At 51.3% G+C, this 20,035-nt stretch overlaps 11 protein-coding genes across 11 annotated transcripts; 5 read left to right on the forward strand and 6 right to left on the reverse strand.

Moving 5' to 3' along the window:
• Positions 1-816: 816 nt before the first annotated feature.
• On the forward strand, positions 817-1,512 carry SNOG_07437 (hypothetical protein; the record flags this gene model as incomplete). The annotated part of the gene is made up of 1 exon (XM_001797718.1): positions 817-1,512. The coding sequence occupies one exon, from the start codon at positions 817-819 to the stop codon at positions 1,510-1,512; it is 696 nt and encodes a 231-aa protein (XP_001797770.1).
• Positions 1,513-1,583: 71 nt separating this feature from the next.
• On the reverse strand, positions 1,584-2,507 carry SNOG_07438 (hypothetical protein; the record flags this gene model as incomplete). The annotated part of the gene is made up of 1 exon (XM_001797719.1): positions 1,584-2,507. One exon carries the CDS (start codon positions 2,505-2,507, stop codon positions 1,584-1,586), a length of 924 nt encoding a protein of 307 aa, XP_001797771.1.
• A 1,636-nt stretch (positions 2,508-4,143) lies between these two features.
• Positions 4,144-4,692, reverse strand: SNOG_07439 (hypothetical protein; the record flags this gene model as incomplete). The annotated part of the gene is made up of 4 exons (XM_001797720.1): positions 4,144-4,296; positions 4,352-4,505; positions 4,563-4,589; positions 4,646-4,692. The coding sequence occupies 4 exons, from the start codon at positions 4,690-4,692 to the stop codon at positions 4,144-4,146; spliced, it is 381 nt and encodes a 126-aa protein (XP_001797772.1).
• Positions 4,693-5,845: 1,153 nt separating this feature from the next.
• On the forward strand, positions 5,846-6,179 carry SNOG_07440 (hypothetical protein; the record flags this gene model as incomplete). The annotated part of the gene is made up of 2 exons (XM_001797721.1): positions 5,846-5,904; positions 6,116-6,179. 2 exons carry the CDS (start codon positions 5,846-5,848, stop codon positions 6,177-6,179), a joined length of 123 nt encoding a protein of 40 aa, XP_001797773.1.
• Positions 6,180-6,764: 585 nt separating this feature from the next.
• Positions 6,765-8,795, reverse strand: SNOG_07441 (hypothetical protein; the record flags this gene model as incomplete). Its single annotated transcript, XM_001797722.1, has 2 exons — positions 6,765-8,375; positions 8,414-8,795. The coding sequence occupies 2 exons, from the start codon at positions 8,793-8,795 to the stop codon at positions 7,009-7,011; spliced, it is 1,749 nt and encodes a 582-aa protein (XP_001797774.1). The 3' UTR covers positions 6,765-7,008.
• Positions 8,796-10,659: 1,864 nt separating this feature from the next.
• On the forward strand, positions 10,660-11,535 carry SNOG_07442 (hypothetical protein; the record flags this gene model as incomplete). The annotated part of the gene is made up of 3 exons (XM_001797723.1): positions 10,660-10,707; positions 10,763-11,170; positions 11,230-11,535. The coding sequence occupies 3 exons, from the start codon at positions 10,660-10,662 to the stop codon at positions 11,533-11,535; spliced, it is 762 nt and encodes a 253-aa protein (XP_001797775.1).
• Positions 11,536-11,827: 292 nt separating this feature from the next.
• SNOG_07443 (hypothetical protein) lies at positions 11,828-12,812 on the forward strand (the record flags this gene model as incomplete). Its single annotated transcript, XM_001797724.1, has 2 exons — positions 11,828-12,040; positions 12,159-12,812. The coding sequence occupies 2 exons, from the start codon at positions 11,828-11,830 to the stop codon at positions 12,810-12,812; spliced, it is 867 nt and encodes a 288-aa protein (XP_001797776.1).
• A 620-nt stretch (positions 12,813-13,432) lies between these two features.
• On the reverse strand, positions 13,433-14,011 carry SNOG_07444 (hypothetical protein; the record flags this gene model as incomplete). Its single annotated transcript, XM_001797725.1, has 1 exon — positions 13,433-14,011. One exon carries the CDS (start codon positions 14,009-14,011, stop codon positions 13,433-13,435), a length of 579 nt encoding a protein of 192 aa, XP_001797777.1.
• A 273-nt stretch (positions 14,012-14,284) lies between these two features.
• SNOG_07445 (hypothetical protein) lies at positions 14,285-14,992 on the forward strand (the record flags this gene model as incomplete). The annotated part of the gene is made up of 3 exons (XM_001797726.1): positions 14,285-14,305; positions 14,473-14,740; positions 14,829-14,992. 3 exons carry the CDS (start codon positions 14,285-14,287, stop codon positions 14,990-14,992), a joined length of 453 nt encoding a protein of 150 aa, XP_001797778.1.
• A 251-nt stretch (positions 14,993-15,243) lies between these two features.
• SNOG_07446 (hypothetical protein) lies at positions 15,244-18,139 on the reverse strand (the record flags this gene model as incomplete). The annotated part of the gene is made up of 2 exons (XM_001797727.1): positions 15,244-18,045; positions 18,095-18,139. 2 exons carry the CDS (start codon positions 18,137-18,139, stop codon positions 15,244-15,246), a joined length of 2,847 nt encoding a protein of 948 aa, XP_001797779.1.
• Positions 18,140-18,417: 278 nt separating this feature from the next.
• On the reverse strand, positions 18,418-19,151 carry SNOG_07447 (hypothetical protein). Its single transcript, XM_001797728.1, has 4 exons — positions 19,001-19,151; positions 18,880-18,952; positions 18,714-18,825; positions 18,418-18,645 (listed from the first exon to the last, which is right to left on the reverse strand). The coding sequence occupies exons 1-4, from the start codon at positions 19,036-19,038 to the stop codon at positions 18,515-18,517; spliced, it is 354 nt and encodes a 117-aa protein (XP_001797780.1). The 5' UTR covers positions 19,039-19,151; the 3' UTR covers positions 18,418-18,514.
• Between the last annotated feature and the right edge of the window lie 884 nt (positions 19,152-20,035).

Here is a 20,035-nt window from a genome sequence, read left to right on the forward strand (position 1 = left end):
CTCGCAATACCATCAGCCTCATTTGCTTAGATGTCCTCTCGCCAAAGTACACGGTATTTGCAGTCGCCGAATAGCCCATGCCACCATGCGCGGGCCACGTTCACACCGTGCGCTAGGCGTCTCCAACCGATGCGCCACCATCCCGCTCTCCAAAATGTGGGTAGTGAACGCCGGCTAAACCTGCGCACTGGCAGTCTAGTCGGCGACGTCAAGAAAATGCATTTTTACGATTGGTGAATTTGTCGTTAGCGACGTTGATCTAGCGTAGTGCAATGGGCTTTAGGGGTCCTTGGACGGCGTGCTAAGTAAGAGCATGTGCCGCTGAACTGGCGTGACAATTTTCTTGCTTTTTGTTAGGGCGCTGCGTCTAGTCGAGATGGAGTACATCATGGACGCTTGAAGCCGTTGTTGATCAAGAGGGGCCACAAAAGAAAAAAAGTTGTTCAGGATGTTCACACCGGTCGAGACGAGTATCGGTGCTGTCTTGCTACACCAAGCGACGAGCAGCCTGCTATATCAAAATGGAAACATATTGGGAGCTTCCGGTTTCCTGCGTCAAGTCCTTACTGCGCCTACCAAAGAGACTGTAGCCTTCTTTGCTGGCATGGCTGCCAGCTATCTTCCCTTGAAGACTTTCATGCCACAAGTAATGACGAGCTATCCCACGGTTCCAATAACACTCCCGGCCGCTCTAGCAACGGTCACTGTGGGAGCGCTGATCGGACTGGGAACGAAGGTATGTTAAAGCACTGAGGAACGAGCAGACCGCAGATAGCTAACACAAAATAGATGTCAAACGGATGTACTTCCGGACACATGCTGTGTGGACTGCCACGACTGAGCGGAAGATCTACCGTTGCAGTTGGCACATTCTTCCCCATTGCTATCATCACACACCACCTCGCACATCCTACACTGTACACTGAAGCATGTCCCGGTGGCCTCCCATGCTACACGCCCACATATCCAAGCGCTGCAACAACCATGACTCTAGTAATACTTGCCGTGATCAACATCATCACTGCGCGAACCGTCCCGAAACTCGTCGAAGACATAGTTGCGAGTACATCAACCGACAAACGCTCAGGAGAGTCTCGCTCCATCGCCCGCAAAGTGACCCTGTTCTTCTCCGGTCTATTATTCGCTCTCGGCCTTCACATCTCCGGCATGGCACACCCAGCAAAAGTAGCCTCCTTCCTGTCGTTCCCCGTCATGAACCAATGGGACCCATCCCTCGCCCTCGTCATACTCTTCGGCGTGCTACCGAACCTCGTCGAAATACAGCGAAAGGGCTTCAGCAGTCCGCCATCATTCTCAGAGAAGTTTTCGCTACCGACGAAGACTTTCAAGGACATTGATGCAAAGTTCGTGGCTGGAGCTGCGGCGTTCGGTGTGGGGTGGGGATTGACGGGTACATGTCCGGGTCCAGCAGTGCTGAGGGCTTTCGCTCAGCCAGTTTGGGGTGCTTTGTGGATGGGTGGGTTCTGGCTGGGTGGTAAAGCCATGTCTTGAGGAGACTTGTTTCCAGTTTTGTACCGATACCCCAGCAGTTGATAGCGCGCGGTGCAATATCCCATGATTCCTCATCCTAGACGAATGTTCTGCGTGGCAATGCTTTGAGCTTCCCATTGGGCCTTTCGCAGTTCTATCAGGCCTTTCCTGTAGTAAACACCATTCTTGTGTTGCTCAACCGCCATTACGAGATGAGTGTATTCGACCCAGCGATAAGTTCGAATAGTTTCCAGTCTCCCGTTCCCATCAACGATACCGAGGAGAATACATTGTGTGACCTCAGGTATTATCTCATTTTCGTCAAAGTGCAAAGTTTCCGGATGTGCATCAACACAAAGTAGGCCAAGGTTGATGTTGGCCAAGTTGGCGTTTATGACCAACACACCAGTCTCAAGGTGGTCCGAGGGTATATCAATACAGTATGTTTCATCCCAAGGGCAAACGATCATACCGTCTACCTGGCGCTTTTTCCGCCATCGAATTCCGTATATATTGTTGAAAATCACGCCTCCGAGCCAGCCAACCCAAGACCAAGAGGGGAAGAAGATGCCGTCTGGACGCGGAGCCCTTCGGAGAAAGGCAGGCTGTGAGACACTATAATCGTCGCTGTGTTTGGTCCAGAGCAATGTACGTAGGAACTCGTTAATTGGCAAGCCCCAGCAGAATTCAGTGTCGTAACGTTCTCCGATTTCGTCCAACACCGCGCTAAACGCATCGAGGATGTCGTGTTCAAACGTAAGCTGACGATCCTCGTAGTAAAACAAGTGATGTTGCAACAAACCCAGTGCCGTTCCCGTAGTTTCGGGGGGATGATATGATACCTTCATCGTAAGCTCTTGTGTAAAGTCGTGAGGCATAACCTCACTTCGTGTGCTGGACCGGCACTCGTAATAGGCCCTCTGATTGGCGAAGACTAAGCAAAGATCTGAGAAATGATACTCTTGGTAAGTCCATGCACGTTTATTCCAAGTTGTTTTGAGGGTTTGGAATGTCATTGTTGGCTCGCTCTCACAAAGACTCACTCCTTCAACGACCTCCTCTAATAGGTGAATGCTTCAGTACCCTGCATGTAATCCAGGAATTCCAGCGTCAGCATTGTCGCCATAGGTCGCTGCAATCGTTAAGTTTGCATGAGAGTAAATCCGATGCATCTCTCGGAGGTTGTGGCGGAGATCCTCAAGATCATCTTGTATGATACACAGGCTGTCCACCCAAAGATATGTCTCGCCGATTGAAGCTACCACGAACATGGCGTCAACAATGGTTCTTGGTAGTTCATTCTTGTCCAACAGAGCATACGAGTTCTGGAATTGCTAATCGTGAATTGGGTCGTATCGAATGTCTGTCATCTTCAATCTACTCGGCACCCGCCCGCCCCAGACATAGCTTAGAGCAACGTACTCACAATTTGCTGGTGCTGGAACGACACGACCAAGTCTCACATCGATCAGGCGGAAGGACGCTAACACGCATCCATCAGAAGCACTGGACCACAGTCCGCGAGACTCCGAGCTGGGTATATCAAACTCCATCTAGGCGATACTATGACGTCAAGAGTATGGCATAGTCTTTCTGGTGCAAGAGCGGTGCGCGTGGAGGCTCACTCGAGCGTTGCTGTATAAGAAGGTGAGGTCTCGTGGTGGAAGCAAATCGCAACAAAGTGTCAACACCAAAACCACAGAGGATATGAGGGAGAAGTTTCCGTTAAGATACTGAAATGCGAAAATGTATCTAGAAGGTGGGGTAATCGGGCTTTGGGGCTGACCAAGCTGAAGTTCATTGGCTTAAGTGTCAAGCTTGATCACGACTTCAGCTCGCTATATTCGCATGCATATCCCTCATAGTGTATCTCGTAGCTGCGATGCATCTCAGTACCTAGACTCTCAAGCTCATATACTCTGTCAAAGACACACTACCTTATGCTATCTTATCGCACATTGACATGGGTAGGGAGATCTCAGTATATAAATTCCACTTTTAGATGACATCGAGGCTTCATATACTGGCTCAGGAAAGAATTTCGTAAGATTGCAGGAAGCTGCGCGCAAGCTCCGGTGTCTACTAGAGATAAGGTCCGCCTTGACTTCGATCTGGCTTTCCTGCGCGCATCACTCGGGATTAATAGTTGTGCCCTGCGCCGTCGAACTTCGAGCCACAGCCGCTGATCATGTGCATGTCTATGTCTGAATTTGGCAACGGATAATACCGAACAAGACTACGAGCCATATTACATTTCGACCGAAAGAAAATTTGGGAGATGAAGTAAAGAGAGCTAATCTCGCTATCTATCGAATCCGTTATTTCATTCCAATGTCGTGTAAGTTATGTGTCCTAGACGCGGCCAGGCTTTCGTCTCCCGTGAGACTGATCACCGCCGTACTCTAGAATATCCAGATTTCAAGCTAGTTTATCAAGATCATTTACACATTTATGAACACGCGTAGGCTCAACGCGACATTGCATACTTGAGCAGCAAACATTTGAATTCATAGCAGTGTAATATTAGGTTAAAATAGGGAGATCCATATCTGGGACAGATACTTTGTCCCAGCTGCATAATAGCAAGCAATACTTGCAAATCAATGGAGCAGAAAAGAATTCACCTTCCATCCGAAGCTCACACGCTGTTGACTAGCATTCCTCTTCGCCAAAGCAGAGGGCATAACCAAACACCTGGCAGTCCGCTTTGAAATCTGCACCAAATTGCTTCTGGCATGCTGCGTCGTTGAACACACCAGCCATTCTGTTCTCTTTCTGTGCCGATTTGAGAGATGTCTTCTGGCACTGCATTGAACAGTCAGTCAGAGTCTGGAGCAGCGATTGAAGAGTTTTAACTTACCCAAACGAACCTGCCCAGGTATGGGTCTGGCTGGGCGGGAGGGTAGATGGTCATGTCGTTGCCACCAAAGCTGCTGCAGATTGGCTGGATAACAGGAAGATCCTGCGCCTGGCTATGGCAACGGCAGCTCCAGACGTCGGGGAACCATGCATCACTATTAAAATGCGTAAGTCATGACGATAGATGAATAGAGGTGTACGATGCTGCTTACGGTCCTTGTTGTGGCGCGGGCGCGGCCCTATACGTAAGGATTAGCTTGATAATATGCTTGTCGTCAGAGTATGAAGAACCTACAAGGCGGAGGCCAGGAAGACAGCGAGACTGAAGATAGCGGACTTCATTTTCGGAATGGATGATGTGAAGAAGAGTCTTGTCGTGTATCTTGTGGATGAGCTTGTGGGTGAGGGACAATGAAGAGCGGACGCATCGTCTTTATATACACAGCCATGATACTTTCTCTTCGCACTCCTTCAGCAACTGTGTTGGCAAGTTGGCCGTCGCATCGCGCATAGAGGGCAAGGTGCAAGGTCTAGCATATTCGGTCGGTCGCGTGTCCAAAGTTGGTGCATCTCCATTCTACCGTGATTAAACGATAAGAACCATCCAACAACACGAGCGAATGAGCAACATTCGAGCCATTCGGTCATGCCACTAATTCGATCGCGTACACATTTGTCCAGGATAGTGCCCTGCTCGGCTACCCTGCCACCTATCTAGTTGGGTAAATCTCGGCATAGAGAACAGTGTTGCGACAGCGGTCAAACCCCTGCTTTGTGCAAAATACCGGCGCGCCGCTCGGATGCAGCCGCCGCCCCTTTCTTGTCTTGCCACTTGTCGGCAGCGAAGACTTATCAGATGGAACCCCCATGGGGGAATTCCCTAGCATAGCTGATCGTCCCGTTAGCTCCGCATCATCTTCGCCTGGTCAAGGACCTTCATCCGAGGAATGTCTTGCAGCGACAACTTGGCAGAAGATAATGTGGAGATTCTTGGTATTGCCAAAGGTCGTATGTCCAGACTGGGAGCAAAGTTTTTTTAATCATTCATGCGTTGAATGTAGGTAGGATGCTTCCGACCTCGGGAGAACATCATGAAATACGGACGTAAACACCAGGGCGAGAAGCACAGCTCTACATCTTATGAGATCTTTTACCTCGCGATCGGTCATCATGTTTCGAATCCCAAATGAACTGACCTTTCGCAATACTCGCCGTGCTCTTCATGTTGAGATCAATACCGATATCTATGCACTGACTGTGTCTGAAATAATTTTCCTTTTGTATTCCTGACGCTCATTTCAACGTCTAAGCCGACATGTGAGGTAAGCATCAGACTGTAAGTACGAAACGATGGTGACAGTGGAAAGCCATGCCTAAAGCCCGAAATGTGTTAGCACGAAAGAGTATCCGCATAATTATACTGCGGAGAGATTTATACCTAGGTATATACGAGTAGACGGGGTTCGGGCGCATGAGCTGCAGCAAGTAACTCACAATGCGATATCATTGGCTTCCAGAAGTGCTCGACTATGCGGGCTATGGCGCAAGAAGCGGGTAAGGTGGATTCCAACGCATGCAAGTTCATCCGATTGGGTAGACTACTTCACTTTGATGGAAACATCCGGCTCGAACTACCGAGGCCTGTGTCGAGAGATAATAGTGCGCATGTGCCCTTTGACGTCCGCAGCCTTAGGCGATGGAAAGTCTCAGAAATAAGGGGAAGGTCCAATCAGGCTCGCAATCGAATGTCTATGACTCTTGTTAGCCATTCTGGCTGCGATCTTCGCCATTCCAGCTTCAACCAAGATCCCAGGTATATCAAAGAGTAGAACGGTAAGCAGGCGCCTCAAATAGGACTTAAGAACGGCCTCAATTGTCTGCCATGTGGTGTCGATAGGCCCATCAACTCGGACGTAAAGTGGCAAGACTCATCCTGTCCTGCCAACACAATCATCAATCTCCTCTAAGGGATACAGCTGGGTGCAAGGAGAAGACGAGTGATGGATTCTCTTTTCACCCAATCTGGACAGGTCGACGATCGCGCGGACGATCGCAAACTTGTATCGTGACAAGCACCTGGGCGGCGGCTGGTTTGGTGAGTGAGAAAACAACGACGACGTCCAGGTCAAATTGCGAGTGCGCGTAGTATCACGATCTGACCTGAGGTACCGCTCCGAGACGTCTTCCCACTTGTAGTTCTTACTTTTCTGCTAATAGTTGAGCAGGTGAGACTTCAATTTGATCTTAATTCCGATAGGCCTAACCTCAGAAGTGTGAGATACCCAGCTGTGCTGAAGACGTACCCCTTCCCAAGCTGAACTCCACATAAAGGTCAGGCCCTGACACATCGTAGCAAGCAAGATAATAATCTAACGCGTCTTCTCATATTTTCGCTGGACATAGAACACATGTGGTAGTGGGTAGGAAGAGTTGGGTGTCTAATTGCGTACATATCTAAACCATCAACCTATATAGCCAAAACCGTGACGTCAAACCCTTCGAGATCAGGCTTAGCCGCATGGGCTTCCAGCCTCCTTTGGTAATCGACTGGACCAGCGGCCCAGCCTGCCAGCCTAGCCTTCCTGAGCTTCTCCTTGTCCTCAACTGGACGAGCCCAAGCTTTCTCCCTCGAAGTTGAAGTAGCTGGGAGTACAGTTCTCAAGTGCGAGTATACCATGCGGCGGCTCTTGCCGTTTCATTGCCCCACTTTTCTTCCACTGCCGGGTTGGCTTGCACAAGAACTCTCTCGCCATCTTTTGCCAGCTTGTGTGCCTTTTTGATGACCTGTGCGGTAAACTTCGCGACAATATCGTAGATTGAAGTCATATTCCAGGAAGCTGCAGCGCCGGATGAGAAGTAACCAAAAAGATTAGGAAAGTCGGTTATGGCAACACCGTATATTGGTGGATTCTTTGTGGTGTCGAATTTGTGGGAGATTGATTCTCCGTTGTGACCTTTGATAACGGCGCCCAGTTTCTCAGCGGGATCCAGACCGCCCCCAGAAGTAAATCCTGTTGCGAGGATCAGAGCGTCGATTTCGTATTCTTGGCCACCGAAGATAAAGCCATTCTTAGAAAAGGCCTCCAGGCCCTTTCCGTCCGTGTCGACAAGTGTGACGTTGGATTGATTGAAAGCTTCCAAGTAGTCGTCGTGGAAGGTAGGACGTTTACACCAGCTGCCGTACCATGGCTTCAGCTTCTCGGCAGTGTCCTTGTCCTTGACCATGTCATCGATGCGCTTGCGCAACAGGTCAGTGCGCGGTCGGTCGATCTTATGGATTTCCTCGATGTGTTCTTTAACCTCATGTGGTCCAACTATTTTCTTGCTTGAGCCGAGAAGACCGCAACCAGCAGGAGTGTGCGTCCACCCGTCGTCCACCAGATTGGGGCCATACCCCTCGGGATTATTCGTAACCCAGGCATTGAAGTTCAGTCTCCGGTCACTCTGCCAGCCTTTCTCCTTCGATAGGTTCTCGAAATGCTCCTTGTTGGTCAAGCGGTTGCCGCGATATCCACAGTACGATGGCGTCCTTTGGATAACGTACACGCGTTTAGCCCATTTCGCCAGCTCAGGCACAATCTGGACTGCAGTTGCACCTGTACCGATGATTGCAACTGTTTTGTCTTTGAGTTTGACCAAGTCGTGCTGCTCCTGGTTGCCACCGGTGTAGTCGTAGTCCCAACGAGCTGAATGGAAAATACGTTTAGAATTGCGAAGCTCCTCCCAACCTGGGAGCTTTGGAACTTTCGGTATGCTGAGAGTACCTCCAGCAATGAAGATGAATTCCGCAAAGACGGTAATAGTTTGAGGCTTCGTGCCTTCGCCGAGCGTACGGGTCATTGATACGACCCAAATCTTTCTGTCGTCATCCCAGATCTGGGATTCAATTTTCGTGCAAAATTGGCCTTGAATGCCGAAGTGCTTTGCAGCTCGCTCATTTTGGCCTCGGATCTCAGCGCCAAAAGAGTACTTGTGCTTCGGAACGTAACCCGTCTCCTCAAGCAGGGGGAGGTAACAGTAACCCTCTACATCACACATCAACCCAGGATAGCGATTCCAGTACCTAATACCGTCATCAGCTGTGGTCTAGTTGCAAACACAATGGAAAGAACGCACCAGGTGCCGCCGAAGCCACCAGCTATGTCGACGCAGACAATATCGCTTCCGCTGAAACCAGCTTCTGCTAAGCGGCATGCGAAGAGAAGTCCGTTATGTCCAGCACCACTGATTAAGAATTTGACACTACTCCCGTCTTTCAGAGGAGGATTCTGAATTAGCGGATCACTGTAATCTACCCATGGGTCCCTGGCAAGATCCTTGATATCTTCCGATCGAGTGTCAATATGTTGACCGCGGCCAACTTTCGTGAGGCGCTTGGCGCGCTCCTCCTTATATCGTTGGAGCAACTGCTCTTCATCGTCATGTGAAGTTGGGACCTGGGACATTGCAATGGTGTTGAGGTATAGTCAGTAACTGTTATCAAAACCGATTGGAAGAATGCTCCAAGTATTGTTTGTGCCGCTGGGAACAGCTGGAACGATTGCGCTATCGAAAAAATTGTGTAAAAAAGTGGGATTAGGACTGCGAGAACTCTTGTGATGAATTATTGTGGGAGGAAAAGGAACCTATATGTCTAGAAGATACCTGGCATGATCTATACTCCTTACGATCGCGTGCGTGGAAGGGATGTGAAAGGGACGCACTGGCGTTTCGGTCATACCAAGCAGGATGAATTCTTTCTCATAGTTCCGAGTCGGCAAATCCGTCAGCTCTCGAGGGCATCATCGTTGTAGGAAGAGGCATACGCTAAAGTTACTGTGTGCTAATTGGTTGGAACTGCGATGTTCCGCCATGCCGTTCAGGCTAAAGCTACGACCAGCGTCACGTTCCAGCTATCCGCTCGATCCGCAAGTTACATTCCCAGTATTGATATGCGCTTCTTCGCTCTACCGCTCGCACCCCCAGCTATATATCAAGTACCTAGCGCACGCTAGACTCACTGTAGGATGACATAGAGTCCGCTAGGTTACAGATCTTGTCTCGCACTTCCGGATTTCTGCCGTCCAGTCCTATTATTGGGCATGAAATCCTTGCCAGCTTATACGGTATACGGTTCACCGTATACCGTATAAGTCGACCTTCAAGCTCGTGGGTGTATGACAAGAAAGTCATACATGTTGTAATATTTTGTTGGGAGAAGGGAGAGGAGCGCGTACGTACAGCTTCCGAGATCCGAGAACTCTTCCCTGAAATTTGAGAGCAAGACGGACCGTCATGACCATCCTCAACTTTCCTGCAGAGCATCTTGCATGCGAATAAAGCCAGACAAACTGCGCTAGAGATTCTCCACTTCTAGACTAGCCGAGTTGTTCAGCGGTCGGTGGGTCGACGTCAGATGTCCCTGGTACTCTGCTTTTCACTGAGTATATATTGCCTCCATGCAATCAGACCTTTCACATACGACCATAGGACGTTGAATAACAAGGCTTCCCGTCCGCTCAGCCATATTTAAGCAACGTACCGGAGGAGTAGTAGTTAAGTGGGTGACCATTAGCGAATTCCCTCTGTTGTATGTTTTTGCAATTTTTTTAGAGGCCTGCTCCAGCGGTGGGTCGAGCGTAGGGGCCGTGACTCGATTAAGCATGGCTGTCTTGAACCTAGCCAGCAACCAGTGTACCTTGGTAAGCATTTTCTCGTGCAATATAATTTTGGCTGCCTCAAAGAATTCGATCACCAGTCTGGTATATCAGTGTCAGGACTTTGCTTGTACATTCATCGCTCTCCAAAGGGATTTCAAACCAGCACAAAGTCGAGAGGGAAAGTAGTGGGTTGTTTGTAGATTGAAACAGTACATCAGAATCGTGTTTCTGTAGTCATACTGGCTTGGAATCAATCTACTGGTGGTCGATGGTATACGCAGCGTGATCGGTAACGTCCTTGAAGCAAGGTGTGGTGCTGTCGTGTAGCAACTTGGGTGGCTCGAGCGTACCGAGGCTCAGACATGCGATGAGCATCCCCACCGATGAAGTATGCCACCACTTCTCATAGACGTGAGAGATTCTATCTCATACTCTCACAAAGAACCTTTCGCTACCATTTTGGCGGATTTGGAATGCATTTGGACTCAATGCAGTCGGATGACACTCCGGCGTCCCTGCATCCACAGAATGCCATCGATGATGCAATGTTGATCATCTCGCGTCACCAATGGAACGAACGTCACTTATAAACGCATAGAACATGCTCAGCTGAATCGCAGCGTATACCAACTTACCAGTCCGTTGAAAACTTCTAGTAACACAATCCACAATGGCACCATCCGGCCTCGCAATCCTCATCGGAGCTGGCCCCAACACAGTACGTACCTTCTTCCTACACACTTATTCAACACCAAACTCACATACACAATCAGGGCTCCGGAATCGCACGCATCCTGTCCTCACCATCCCACGGCAACCTCGCCGTCGCGCTCCTCGCCCGACGCCCCGACTCCATCAGCTCCTCCATCTCCAAAATCCGGCAATCCAACCCGTCCGTCGTGCTCGAAGCCTTCCCCTCCGACACATCCAAAGCGAGTCTCGAAAAAGCGTTTGCGGATATAAAAGCGCACAAAAGCTTCCAGGGCTTGAAGCTCAACATGGCGATTTACAGCATCAAGCACAGCAGCAAGAAGCCGTTTTTGGAAGAGTCGCGAGAGGAGTTTGAGGAGAGTTTGGAGACGTATGTGGGTGGCGCGTTTACGTTTGCGCAGGAGAGTTTGAAGAGGATGTTTGTGGATCATGGGGAGGAGGGGTTGCAGGAGGGTGGGGGGAAGAAGGGGGTATGGAGCACTCATTCCTATTGTTGTGATGCCAATTGCTTACTGACGCGATCGTTCAGACTATCATATTCACCGGCACCCTCGGCGCTCTACGCTGCAGTGCGCAATTCGCTGCGTACGGTGCTGGCCGCGCATCGGTCCGCCAACTCGCGCAGACTCTGGCGAGGGAGATGAGCGAGAAGGGCGTGCATGTCGTACACACCATTGCAAATGGCAGCATTGCTGATGAAGACGGTGAGGCGCAGAAGGCAGGGAAGAAGATGAGTGCGGATGCAGTTGGCGAGACATATTTGTGGCTGCATAATCAGAAGCCGTGTTTGTGGACGCATGAGTTGGACATGAGGCCTGCATGCGAGAAATTCTAGTATAGCAGCAGTGAGTGTTATCGAACTTGGAATTACCAAGAGATAAAGTATGGAGAGCTTATGTCATGACGATGCGCCCTAGCCGGTGCAAATCAAATACGACCTGAGTCGCAGTATAGGTATCTGGCGCTGCGCCACACAAGGCCGCCAATGTCGGAGTCAGCTAGTGAATACACAGTATATAAAGCAATGACAGACACGCTCATCAGGTCTGAAGAAGCGATCCAAACGAACTTGAGACTAAAAAGACACCCGTCGAGAACCCACACGACGAAGCAGTATAGTGCACCAAATGCGTCAAATGCATCAAATGCGTCAAATGCATCAAATGCGTCAAGAGGATGCCACAGTGAGCAAAACGAGCTCTACTTCAGCCATTCCCAGTATGGAAAGCAGACTTCTCAGTCTGCCACTCTTCGTTGTCCAGGACATTCTCGCGCACGTAGTGCGCTCATATACCATTGACCACGACTTGCCAGTCTTGCAGCTCCTGCAACTCCGTGGTGTAAGCAGTCAGTCAGGCTCCCTCACCCCTTTTCAACAAGTTTATTTACATCTGCACAGAATTCTTCGACAATGAAACCACGAAGGTCTTGGGCCACAACCTTGACTTGTGAAACAAGACTGAGCGCACCAGATGTACGCACGAAGCCCCGGCAGACTTTCTCAAGCGGTTACTGCAGTACCATATTAATTACGGACAAAGCATATTCGCCAAGCAGATGCAGTCGGCAGTAGAAGTCTTGATGGATGCATTTGAGACTGTCGGCACGCCTAAAGAGGGGCACGAGGTATGCGGACTGGTCTGCGATGCGCTGGCAGAGACGCTGCGCCCCGAGAACTCGTTTTTCCACAAGAGGCCGCAATATTTGAACCCGGTGCCGACGGCATTTGCTATCGCCTTGAGGGAGAACTTTACTGATCTCATTGACGATATGTTGAACAGGTTTCCTATAGTGTCGTGTGGTGGAAAAGGAAGAAAGACGAGGCAATGTCCGCTAGCAGCTGCAGAAGCATACGATATATCTCCCAAGCTACCGCTCGAGACGGCCATGATGCATGGACGAATAGAGCAGGTGAAGATGTTGTTGAGCCACGGCGCGAGGATCGGGAAAGACCCAGAAGCATCGCCATTCGTTGCTTGTCGAACAGCAGCGAAACATGGCTATGAAGATGTGGTCGAGTCGTATTTGGAGCTATTGCCATGGGACTACAACAATGTCACGCTCCATAGCACAGCAAGTCTTGTTTCGACGGCCACCATCGCGCATCACTGAGACATGCTGTTTTGTATGTTGAGGCGATGCATGTTGACTTTGCGGAACAGGTTGAGATATGTCGACTGGGGCGATTGTCTATACGATGCTGCTATGGACGGCCAGGACGAACTTATTCGCTACATCCTCGATGCGCTCCCACCATCGCATGACATAACATGGCCTTTGCTCGGCGCAGCTCGTGGGGGGTGATTGGGTACTTGCAGGCTCTTACTTGAGAAAGGTATATTAAATGACAACCGCTGTTTCGGAACAGATGGAGCATGGACCCAGGGGGTTGTTACAGGTGGTAGCATCGAAGTCTATCAGCTGTTAGAGGAACAAAATTTGTGGATATCGGTATTAAGGTCAGCGATGACTCTGAACTTGCCGAATCCCAAGCTCCGCTCTGTGGAACTTGCTTATTTTGCTGATGATAGCGAGATGGTGGAACTGCTCTTGAGCTTGGGAGCGGAAGCACGGCAAGGTGTGTTATTGGAGCAGTGTGCGCGATGCCAGAAAAAGACCGAAGACGTGATAATCAGGTATCAGCAAACTTTTCATCTTGGGGATCATGGGTACAATCAACGCTGGTGTCGTAAGAGCAGGAGCTAGAGTGCAGACTTCGTTTGTTCGGAACTTCAGGCCCGTGAGGCTTGTGGTCTTTTCTGCTGGCCCTTCTGAAACGGCTTTCGAGGTGGCGTTTGAATAGGCTTTTGGTAAGATGTTGGACGATTGCTTGTGGGCATGGAGGCCGCCAGGATGATGTCGACTGTCCTTCCAACCTCAGCCTTGACTTCGGTGAACTTGGCGGGGATGAGTGGCGGTTGCGCATGCAGCCTCAGACTTCCTTGGATGGCCGGACTACTGGGAAATGTGCTCCTCAACGCGGTGTTGCCGCTGTTAAATTTTTTGGAGATTATGGCTTTGCCATTTTCATCGAACCCTCGCGCTCGTAGTTCCTCGACAATCGCATTTCGTAGACGCCGCCGGGACCAGGATCGCACGCAGCTTGATTTACTTAGATCAGCAGCAGTAGTCACGTGCCACCAAAGACCTTCCCTGGGTCGCTCTTTGAATCTTCTCTTCTGCGTTTCGTGGACTGGGTGCCATGGGTCGGCCAGTATATGATTCGTGATAAAAGTCTTGTACTCGGTCGAATAACTGACTCTGAAGAATTTCGGCTGCTGCTTTGCGAGCTGCCCAATTATCTTGTTCATAATGCGCCCTCTACACGGGTGTACCGAAATAGTTGTGTGGATGAATGTTGCATGAACCGTGGTTGTGAGTTCGGATGACTCAAAAGCGCTAGGCCCGAATAAGCGAGGCAACCGCCCAACGTCAAAGGCCAACCCACAGAGACAGGGAAACCAGAAACGAAGGCCGCCACTACATAAACTCCGCGCCCAGCGCAACTCTTCTCACCCACGAACACCCACCACCCACCAACCCCACCCAGAAGTAGTCTCTGACAACCACAACTACTCGACAATATGCCTAAGAACAAGGGAAAAGTGCGTACATTCTGTAAGAGGCGAGGAGGGGCTGCCCCGCCATGTCTCTCGACGCGATGGCGCTCTACACCGCAACATGCGGTCGCGGTCGCAGTCGCATAGGCACGGCGCAGGCCCTCTATTCTCTCTTCTCGCCCGCTTAACAACTCAATACTAACAGTTCCTAGGGTGGCAAGAACCGACGTAGGGGTAAGAACGAGAACGACAACGAGAAGCGCGAACTCGTCTTCAAAGAGGAGGGCCAAGAATATGCCCAAGTCGTCAAGATGCTCGGAAACGGCCGTCTGGAAGCCCAGTGCTTCGACGGCGCTCGCCGTCTCGCCCATATCCGCGGCAAGCTCAGGAAGAAGGTCTGGATCAACCAGGGTGACATCATCCTCCTGTCGCTGCGAGACTACCAGGATGAGAAGGGCGATGTGATCATGAAGTATTCTGGTACGTTGAATGCGCTGGCGTGGTGGGTGACGAGGGTTTGCAGTTACTAATACGTGTGAACCAGCCGACGAAGCCCGTTCATTAAAAGCCTACGGCGAACTCCCCGAGAACGCAAAGATCAACGAGACCGACACGTACGGCGACCAGGGCGACGAGGGCATCGGCTTCGAGTTCGACGAGGACCGCGACGACAGTGACTCGGACGAGGCTGACGGCACCGGCAAGAAAGACATTGATATCGACGATATCTAGAAAACCGGAACAAGAGGACTCCGCCATGCTGTCTCGGTGCTCGTTATGGCTCGTGCTGGCTGTAAGAGGGCTGGGCGGCTCAAATGCTGCTTCTTGCGAGCGGGCGGATGAGATGAGCAGTACGGTAGTGAAGTGAAGCGGCAAGTGAGGATCTATGCGGACGGCTTGATGGTCGTGGCGAAAAGCGTAGATGGAGGAAGAATAGACACATGCATAATTCTCTACATTGACATGACTCTATTGTGTAGTTTCTATTGCTGAAGAAACGACGGCAACCCCTGCACCTCCTCATACACACTCCTATTGAAAAACCTCCACACCCTCCTCCCCACATCCGTCCCTATCAGCCAACAAATCTCCCTCTCACTCATATTCGCCAGCTCCTCCACACTCTCCGTCCGCAGCATGAGCGTCATGACAATACTCTCATTCACGCCCGGCAGCGCACGCAACATATCCTGACTCGTCTGGTTGAAGCTGCGCATCTCGTCCTGGCCCTGCATGTCCGGATCGAGGCCCAACTGCACCGCGCGCAGCGGATCCGGCTCGTCCTGCTGCTTCTTCAGCTCGTGAAAAATCTCCGCCGTCTGGTACGGCGAACTACTCCAGACGATGCGTAGACGAGGAAAAGCCAGCGTCAACATGACCAACTTGCCCTGCAGGTCCGGCGCAGCAGCGAGGCCCGAGGCATTACTCGGCGCGCTGAAATCCGTAAAGGGCTCGAGGGTAAACGACTTGTTCTGGTCGAATTCGATGAGCAGCATTGGGTGTTTGTAGTGCTCCATCATGGACTCGACTTGGTTGAAGAGCCGGCCGTTGGCGAAGGAGCCGATCAGGTCGCGCACGGATTTGCGCTCGATGCAGATGTGCGGCGTGAGGACGTAGTCGCCGACGGTGAGCATGCAGGGTACGATGACCATTGCACGGCCGTGAAGCAGAGACGGTAAGCTGGAGCGGAATTCTCGCACGTCGACAACTACGCGGGGTGGTTCGGCGGATGCAGCGAGACGGCCACCGCCTGCGATTCGCGTGTTGATTGTCCGCAGGAAGGACTCTTCGGGTGCGAGGTTGGCGTTGGTGTTTAGTGTTAGGGCCATGTTTGCGCGCTCTTTGATCAGCCGGGTGAATGCGTCTTTCTCGCGGCGGACGGCGGAGAGGTAGCGCTGCTCTTCCACGCTGCCGCCGTAGTACATGAAGAAGACTTTTACAGTACGGTCGGTGTGGCTGGATCGGTAGACTTCGACTCGTCGGATGAAGGCGGCGTCGGGCTCGTACATGATGATGTATCGCGGCTTGGTCTCCTCCAAGATGTGTTCGTCAAGATCGCCAGAGTATGGGTGTACGATGATGAGAGAGTTGGTATCGAAGAGCTCGTAGTAGGATTCCATGTTATCAAGGGGGTCATGGCCGATCTCGCCGGGCTTCTGGGCAGCTTCCAGCTCAGTGGGTTGAAGCTCAGCCATTAGACTCGCAATATGCGCGTCCTTGTCTCCAGCAGTACGAGCAGCCCCCGAATCCATTCGAGACGGACCAGTACCAGCAGTTCCACCACCTCGGACACGTCTCCGCTTATTAGGTGGAGGTTTGCCGGAGGGTTGACGCATGCCACTCTGCACCGATTTGTCGTTGCTGTTGTTTATGGCCTTCTGATTCTCCGAGAAGAGTGCTGCACTGACCCTACTGAAGTCACGCTTCCATGTGAGGTAGCTTCGAAGCTTCCGGCGCATCATGAACCTCGCGGAAGGTTCATCATTGCCCTCGTCATCCTCCGCGCCCGCCTCAGGTATGACATACATGGTTTGCAGGTACTCTCTGAGTTGTGAGCAGGTGCCCTGGTCGCCGCACATGATGAGTATAGATCCATTGGAAGTATCCTGTGGTGTGGGATTAAAGTATGTATCCTGTTCAATCTCTTGGAGGATCTCCGCAAGTTGTGCCCACTTTGGGAACTCTTCAAGGACAGGCTCAAGAGAATCCGGGACCAGATTCGTGCTGTTTACTAGGTCTGCGTTGGACATCTTACCAGTGTATACTCTTCGCTTTGCGGTTGTGAAAATAGTATCTGCTGCATCCAAGAACAACCATGGTGATTGATTCTGTTTTGTGGAACCAGGAGGTGGTTGCGACGCTGCCAGTACTGTGTCGAGATACTTGTTGAAGCTAATCGCGTCGTATGTAAGTAGTGCATGGAGGATAGATCGAAGCAAGGAAAGATCTCGAACGACCTGTCTTGTCTTGAACGTTGTTCGATGCCACACCGGGTCCAGCTGTCGCCTGATAATCTGATCAAAGTTCTTGTGTAGCGCACTGTCAATGTTCCAGTCATCAACCTCGATACCTGGGTTTGCCTTCTTGAGTTCACTGATACTGGCTTCAACGCATTCGAGCACAGCATTTTGTATGTCTTGCATCGCGTCTGTCATGGGCACTTCCAGCTCGATGACTTCTGCCTTCTTCCGCCCCTCCAGCGACTTCGCCACAGCCACGTGGAATCTCGGATACAGTGCCGGCTTCTGTAGGAATAGATTCTTCATCATGTTCGTAAGCGGTGCGAAGCCTGTAGTAAACGGCTCAGGTGTGTCCGAGAATGCTTTTAAAAAGCCAGCCTTGTTCTTCTGTCTGTATATCCGCAGAATGAACGCCTCGAGTGATGTCGCGACGACTCTCTCAGCGTGCAGCACCACGACACCCGTCACCGTCTCTGGGTTTAGAAGTCCGGAGAGGAAATCTACAATCAGAATTCTTGATGTGATACTGAATATGCCCCCTTGCGCATACATCTTCTCACGCGTTCCAACGCTCATCAAGTCGGTATTCACCAGACTCAATCCCCTGCACTTTGGCGCGTTGCTGATAGCCGCGTGCTCGGCCAGCGCCTCGCCAATCCAGACATTTTCGCGGTCTTCGGCACCCACGAGGAGGATCAGATTATTTCCGGCGGCATCGTACGAGTGGAGGAGATTTGTAACTATGCGCAGCAGGCCGAGGCCCCGCGCCAGGAGGACGAGTTCATCCTCCTCGCGCAGTTCATTGAAGATGTCTTGCTGAAATTCCTATGATGTCATCAGTACTGGCATTTGTAACACGGAATTAGGCTCGTACTAGAGGCAGCGAGAGCTTCACGGGGGCTTGTGCATCGCTGGGCATTGGGTGCAGCTACGTTGACAGTGGTGGTGGGGCGAACGATTGGGGTGGACGGTGGAAGCGCGTCGAGCTTTGGTCAGTTCTTGTCGCGCATCCCGAACGAGTTCACGTGCACATAGCGAGCATCTGCAAGTGGTCTACCTAGGTACTTCAGCCCACACACACCTCAGTACTGCTTTCACAGAAACATCATGAAGCGCTATTTGCCCATCGGCCTGAAACGTGGGTGATCGGGTAGAGATGTTTTAGCACAATGCATGCGAGGGATTTTGTGTGATTCCTCGCTGTGAGTGAAGAAAGCGTAGATTCATTTTGTAGCCGTAATGTCCCTATATTTATACACAAGTGAAAGATGAACAATCGTGCAGCAAAACTGCTTCATTGCGAGCTGGCCCTGATTTCTGCCTGTCGTCTCCTGGACTCTGCTGCATAAGCATCACGCTCGTCTCTTTTAGCCTGGGCCTCTGTCTCTGAGCGGTGCGAGTCTGCTTCCTTTTGCGCAATCCAAACTGATACAATTAGCACATGAGCATCCAGGCCGTGAATGCCGTGCGGAGTAAATCACGAGACAACTTACTCGGCTTTTCCGACTTGGAAAGTTCCTTCAGCTGGGTTGTGAAGTTGTCAAAGTCCTGCTGGGTCTGCTCTCTCCTTGCAAGCGCCTTCTTCTGGAGCTCTGGACTGTAACGCTGTGACGTGTGAGATTATAGTCATCGTGCGATGCTGTGGCGAGGCCCGCAAACCTTGAATATCTCTTCCTCTGTGGGAGTCACCCACATGACCAAGGCTGGTCCGCCTATGCACAGGATCGCGCCTCTGCAGGGAGTCAGAATCAAGAATCGATAGCGCAAGGCCAGGACAAACCCTGAGATGGCCTTGATGTATGTCCCCATGGAAGGCATCGTGGGCAGTTCGGTGCTATTCTTGCACTTGTGATGACGTATGGAGTTCCGTGCGTGAACGACTGGAGATTGCAATCGTTATGTGGTCTAGCTCGTGCAGTAAAGGTTGTTGCTTGGGCACAGAAGATACAACATTAGATCACGAGCCCCATCAAGTCACAAAGTCGATGATTCCAAGCGCGCGATATTGGGTTAGCGCCGTCAGCCACGGTGGCTGTGCGCTGAGGCCGATGGGCTGCCGTGGGGTTGCATGCGGTAACGGGCGTTCCGAGCACGATGAAGCGAGAAGATCTGCGCTGATAGCCTGCTTCATGGCATGACGGTCATTGGTGCGTGCTCTGCGCGGCTCTGCGACTGTTCTTGTGTAGAAGCTGCTTGACATAAACGTATCTGTCCAGAGTTGCATAGAGGTGAAACTCGACGTCACAGCACGAGCTGAAAGGATTCGGGCTGCGACCAGGCACAGTCAGGAGAGTTAATCTGCTTCTACTGGCGAATGTACCATGCAAATGCCGGGATCATATATTCGAGGATGCCGTTTCAAGGTCTTCGATGGTAGCGAGATTCGCCGTGTCATCTCGCTGGTAATTCCCGAGTAGTGGACCACAGGTGGCCGTGTCGCCCTCAAGCGCCCCCCGTTGTTCAAGCAAGGTACGGGCAGCTCCTGGGGGCGTCCTTCCGATTGAAACGGCTGGGCATTGCGCGCAAGGGCGCCCTGACGACGCCGTTCGTCGCTGCAAACCCACTTATATGGAGCGTGAGACTACCAGAGGCGCTCAGATGCTGCGTGTGATGCGTCTTGCTGTTCTTTAATTTGTAGACCCCTGCCAAGTACCAGCTCTCCATGTAATCCTTCCCGCAACTCCACCCGCAGCTCAGGAACAGCCTCGACGGTCGCGGCTGCCGTTAGAAAAGCGCCTGGACGCTTATTCAAAGTGCGTGATTCTGCACGTGTGGCTGTGCCCTTGGTTATATTCAGAGTGCCTCCGGTCGCAGG

The sequence above is a fragment of the Parastagonospora nodorum genome, assembly GCF_000146915.1.
Source record: "Parastagonospora nodorum SN15 chromosome Unknown scaffold_11, whole genome shotgun sequence".
Lineage (NCBI taxonomy): Eukaryota > Fungi > Ascomycota > Dothideomycetes > Pleosporales > Phaeosphaeriaceae > Parastagonospora > Parastagonospora nodorum.

Coding starts and splice junctions, on each gene's coding strand:
- SNOG_07447 (XM_001797728.1), bottom strand. CDS start 19,038: ATGCCTTCCATGGGGACATACATCAAGGCCATCTCAGG. Junction 18,953..19,000: donor TACATCAAGGCCATCTCAGG/GTTTGTCCTGGC, acceptor GACTCCCTGCAG/AGGCGCGATCCTGTGCATAG. Junction 18,826..18,879: donor CAGAGGAAGAGATATTCAAG/GTTTGCGGGCCT, acceptor CACACGTCACAG/CGTTACAGTCCAGAGCTCCA.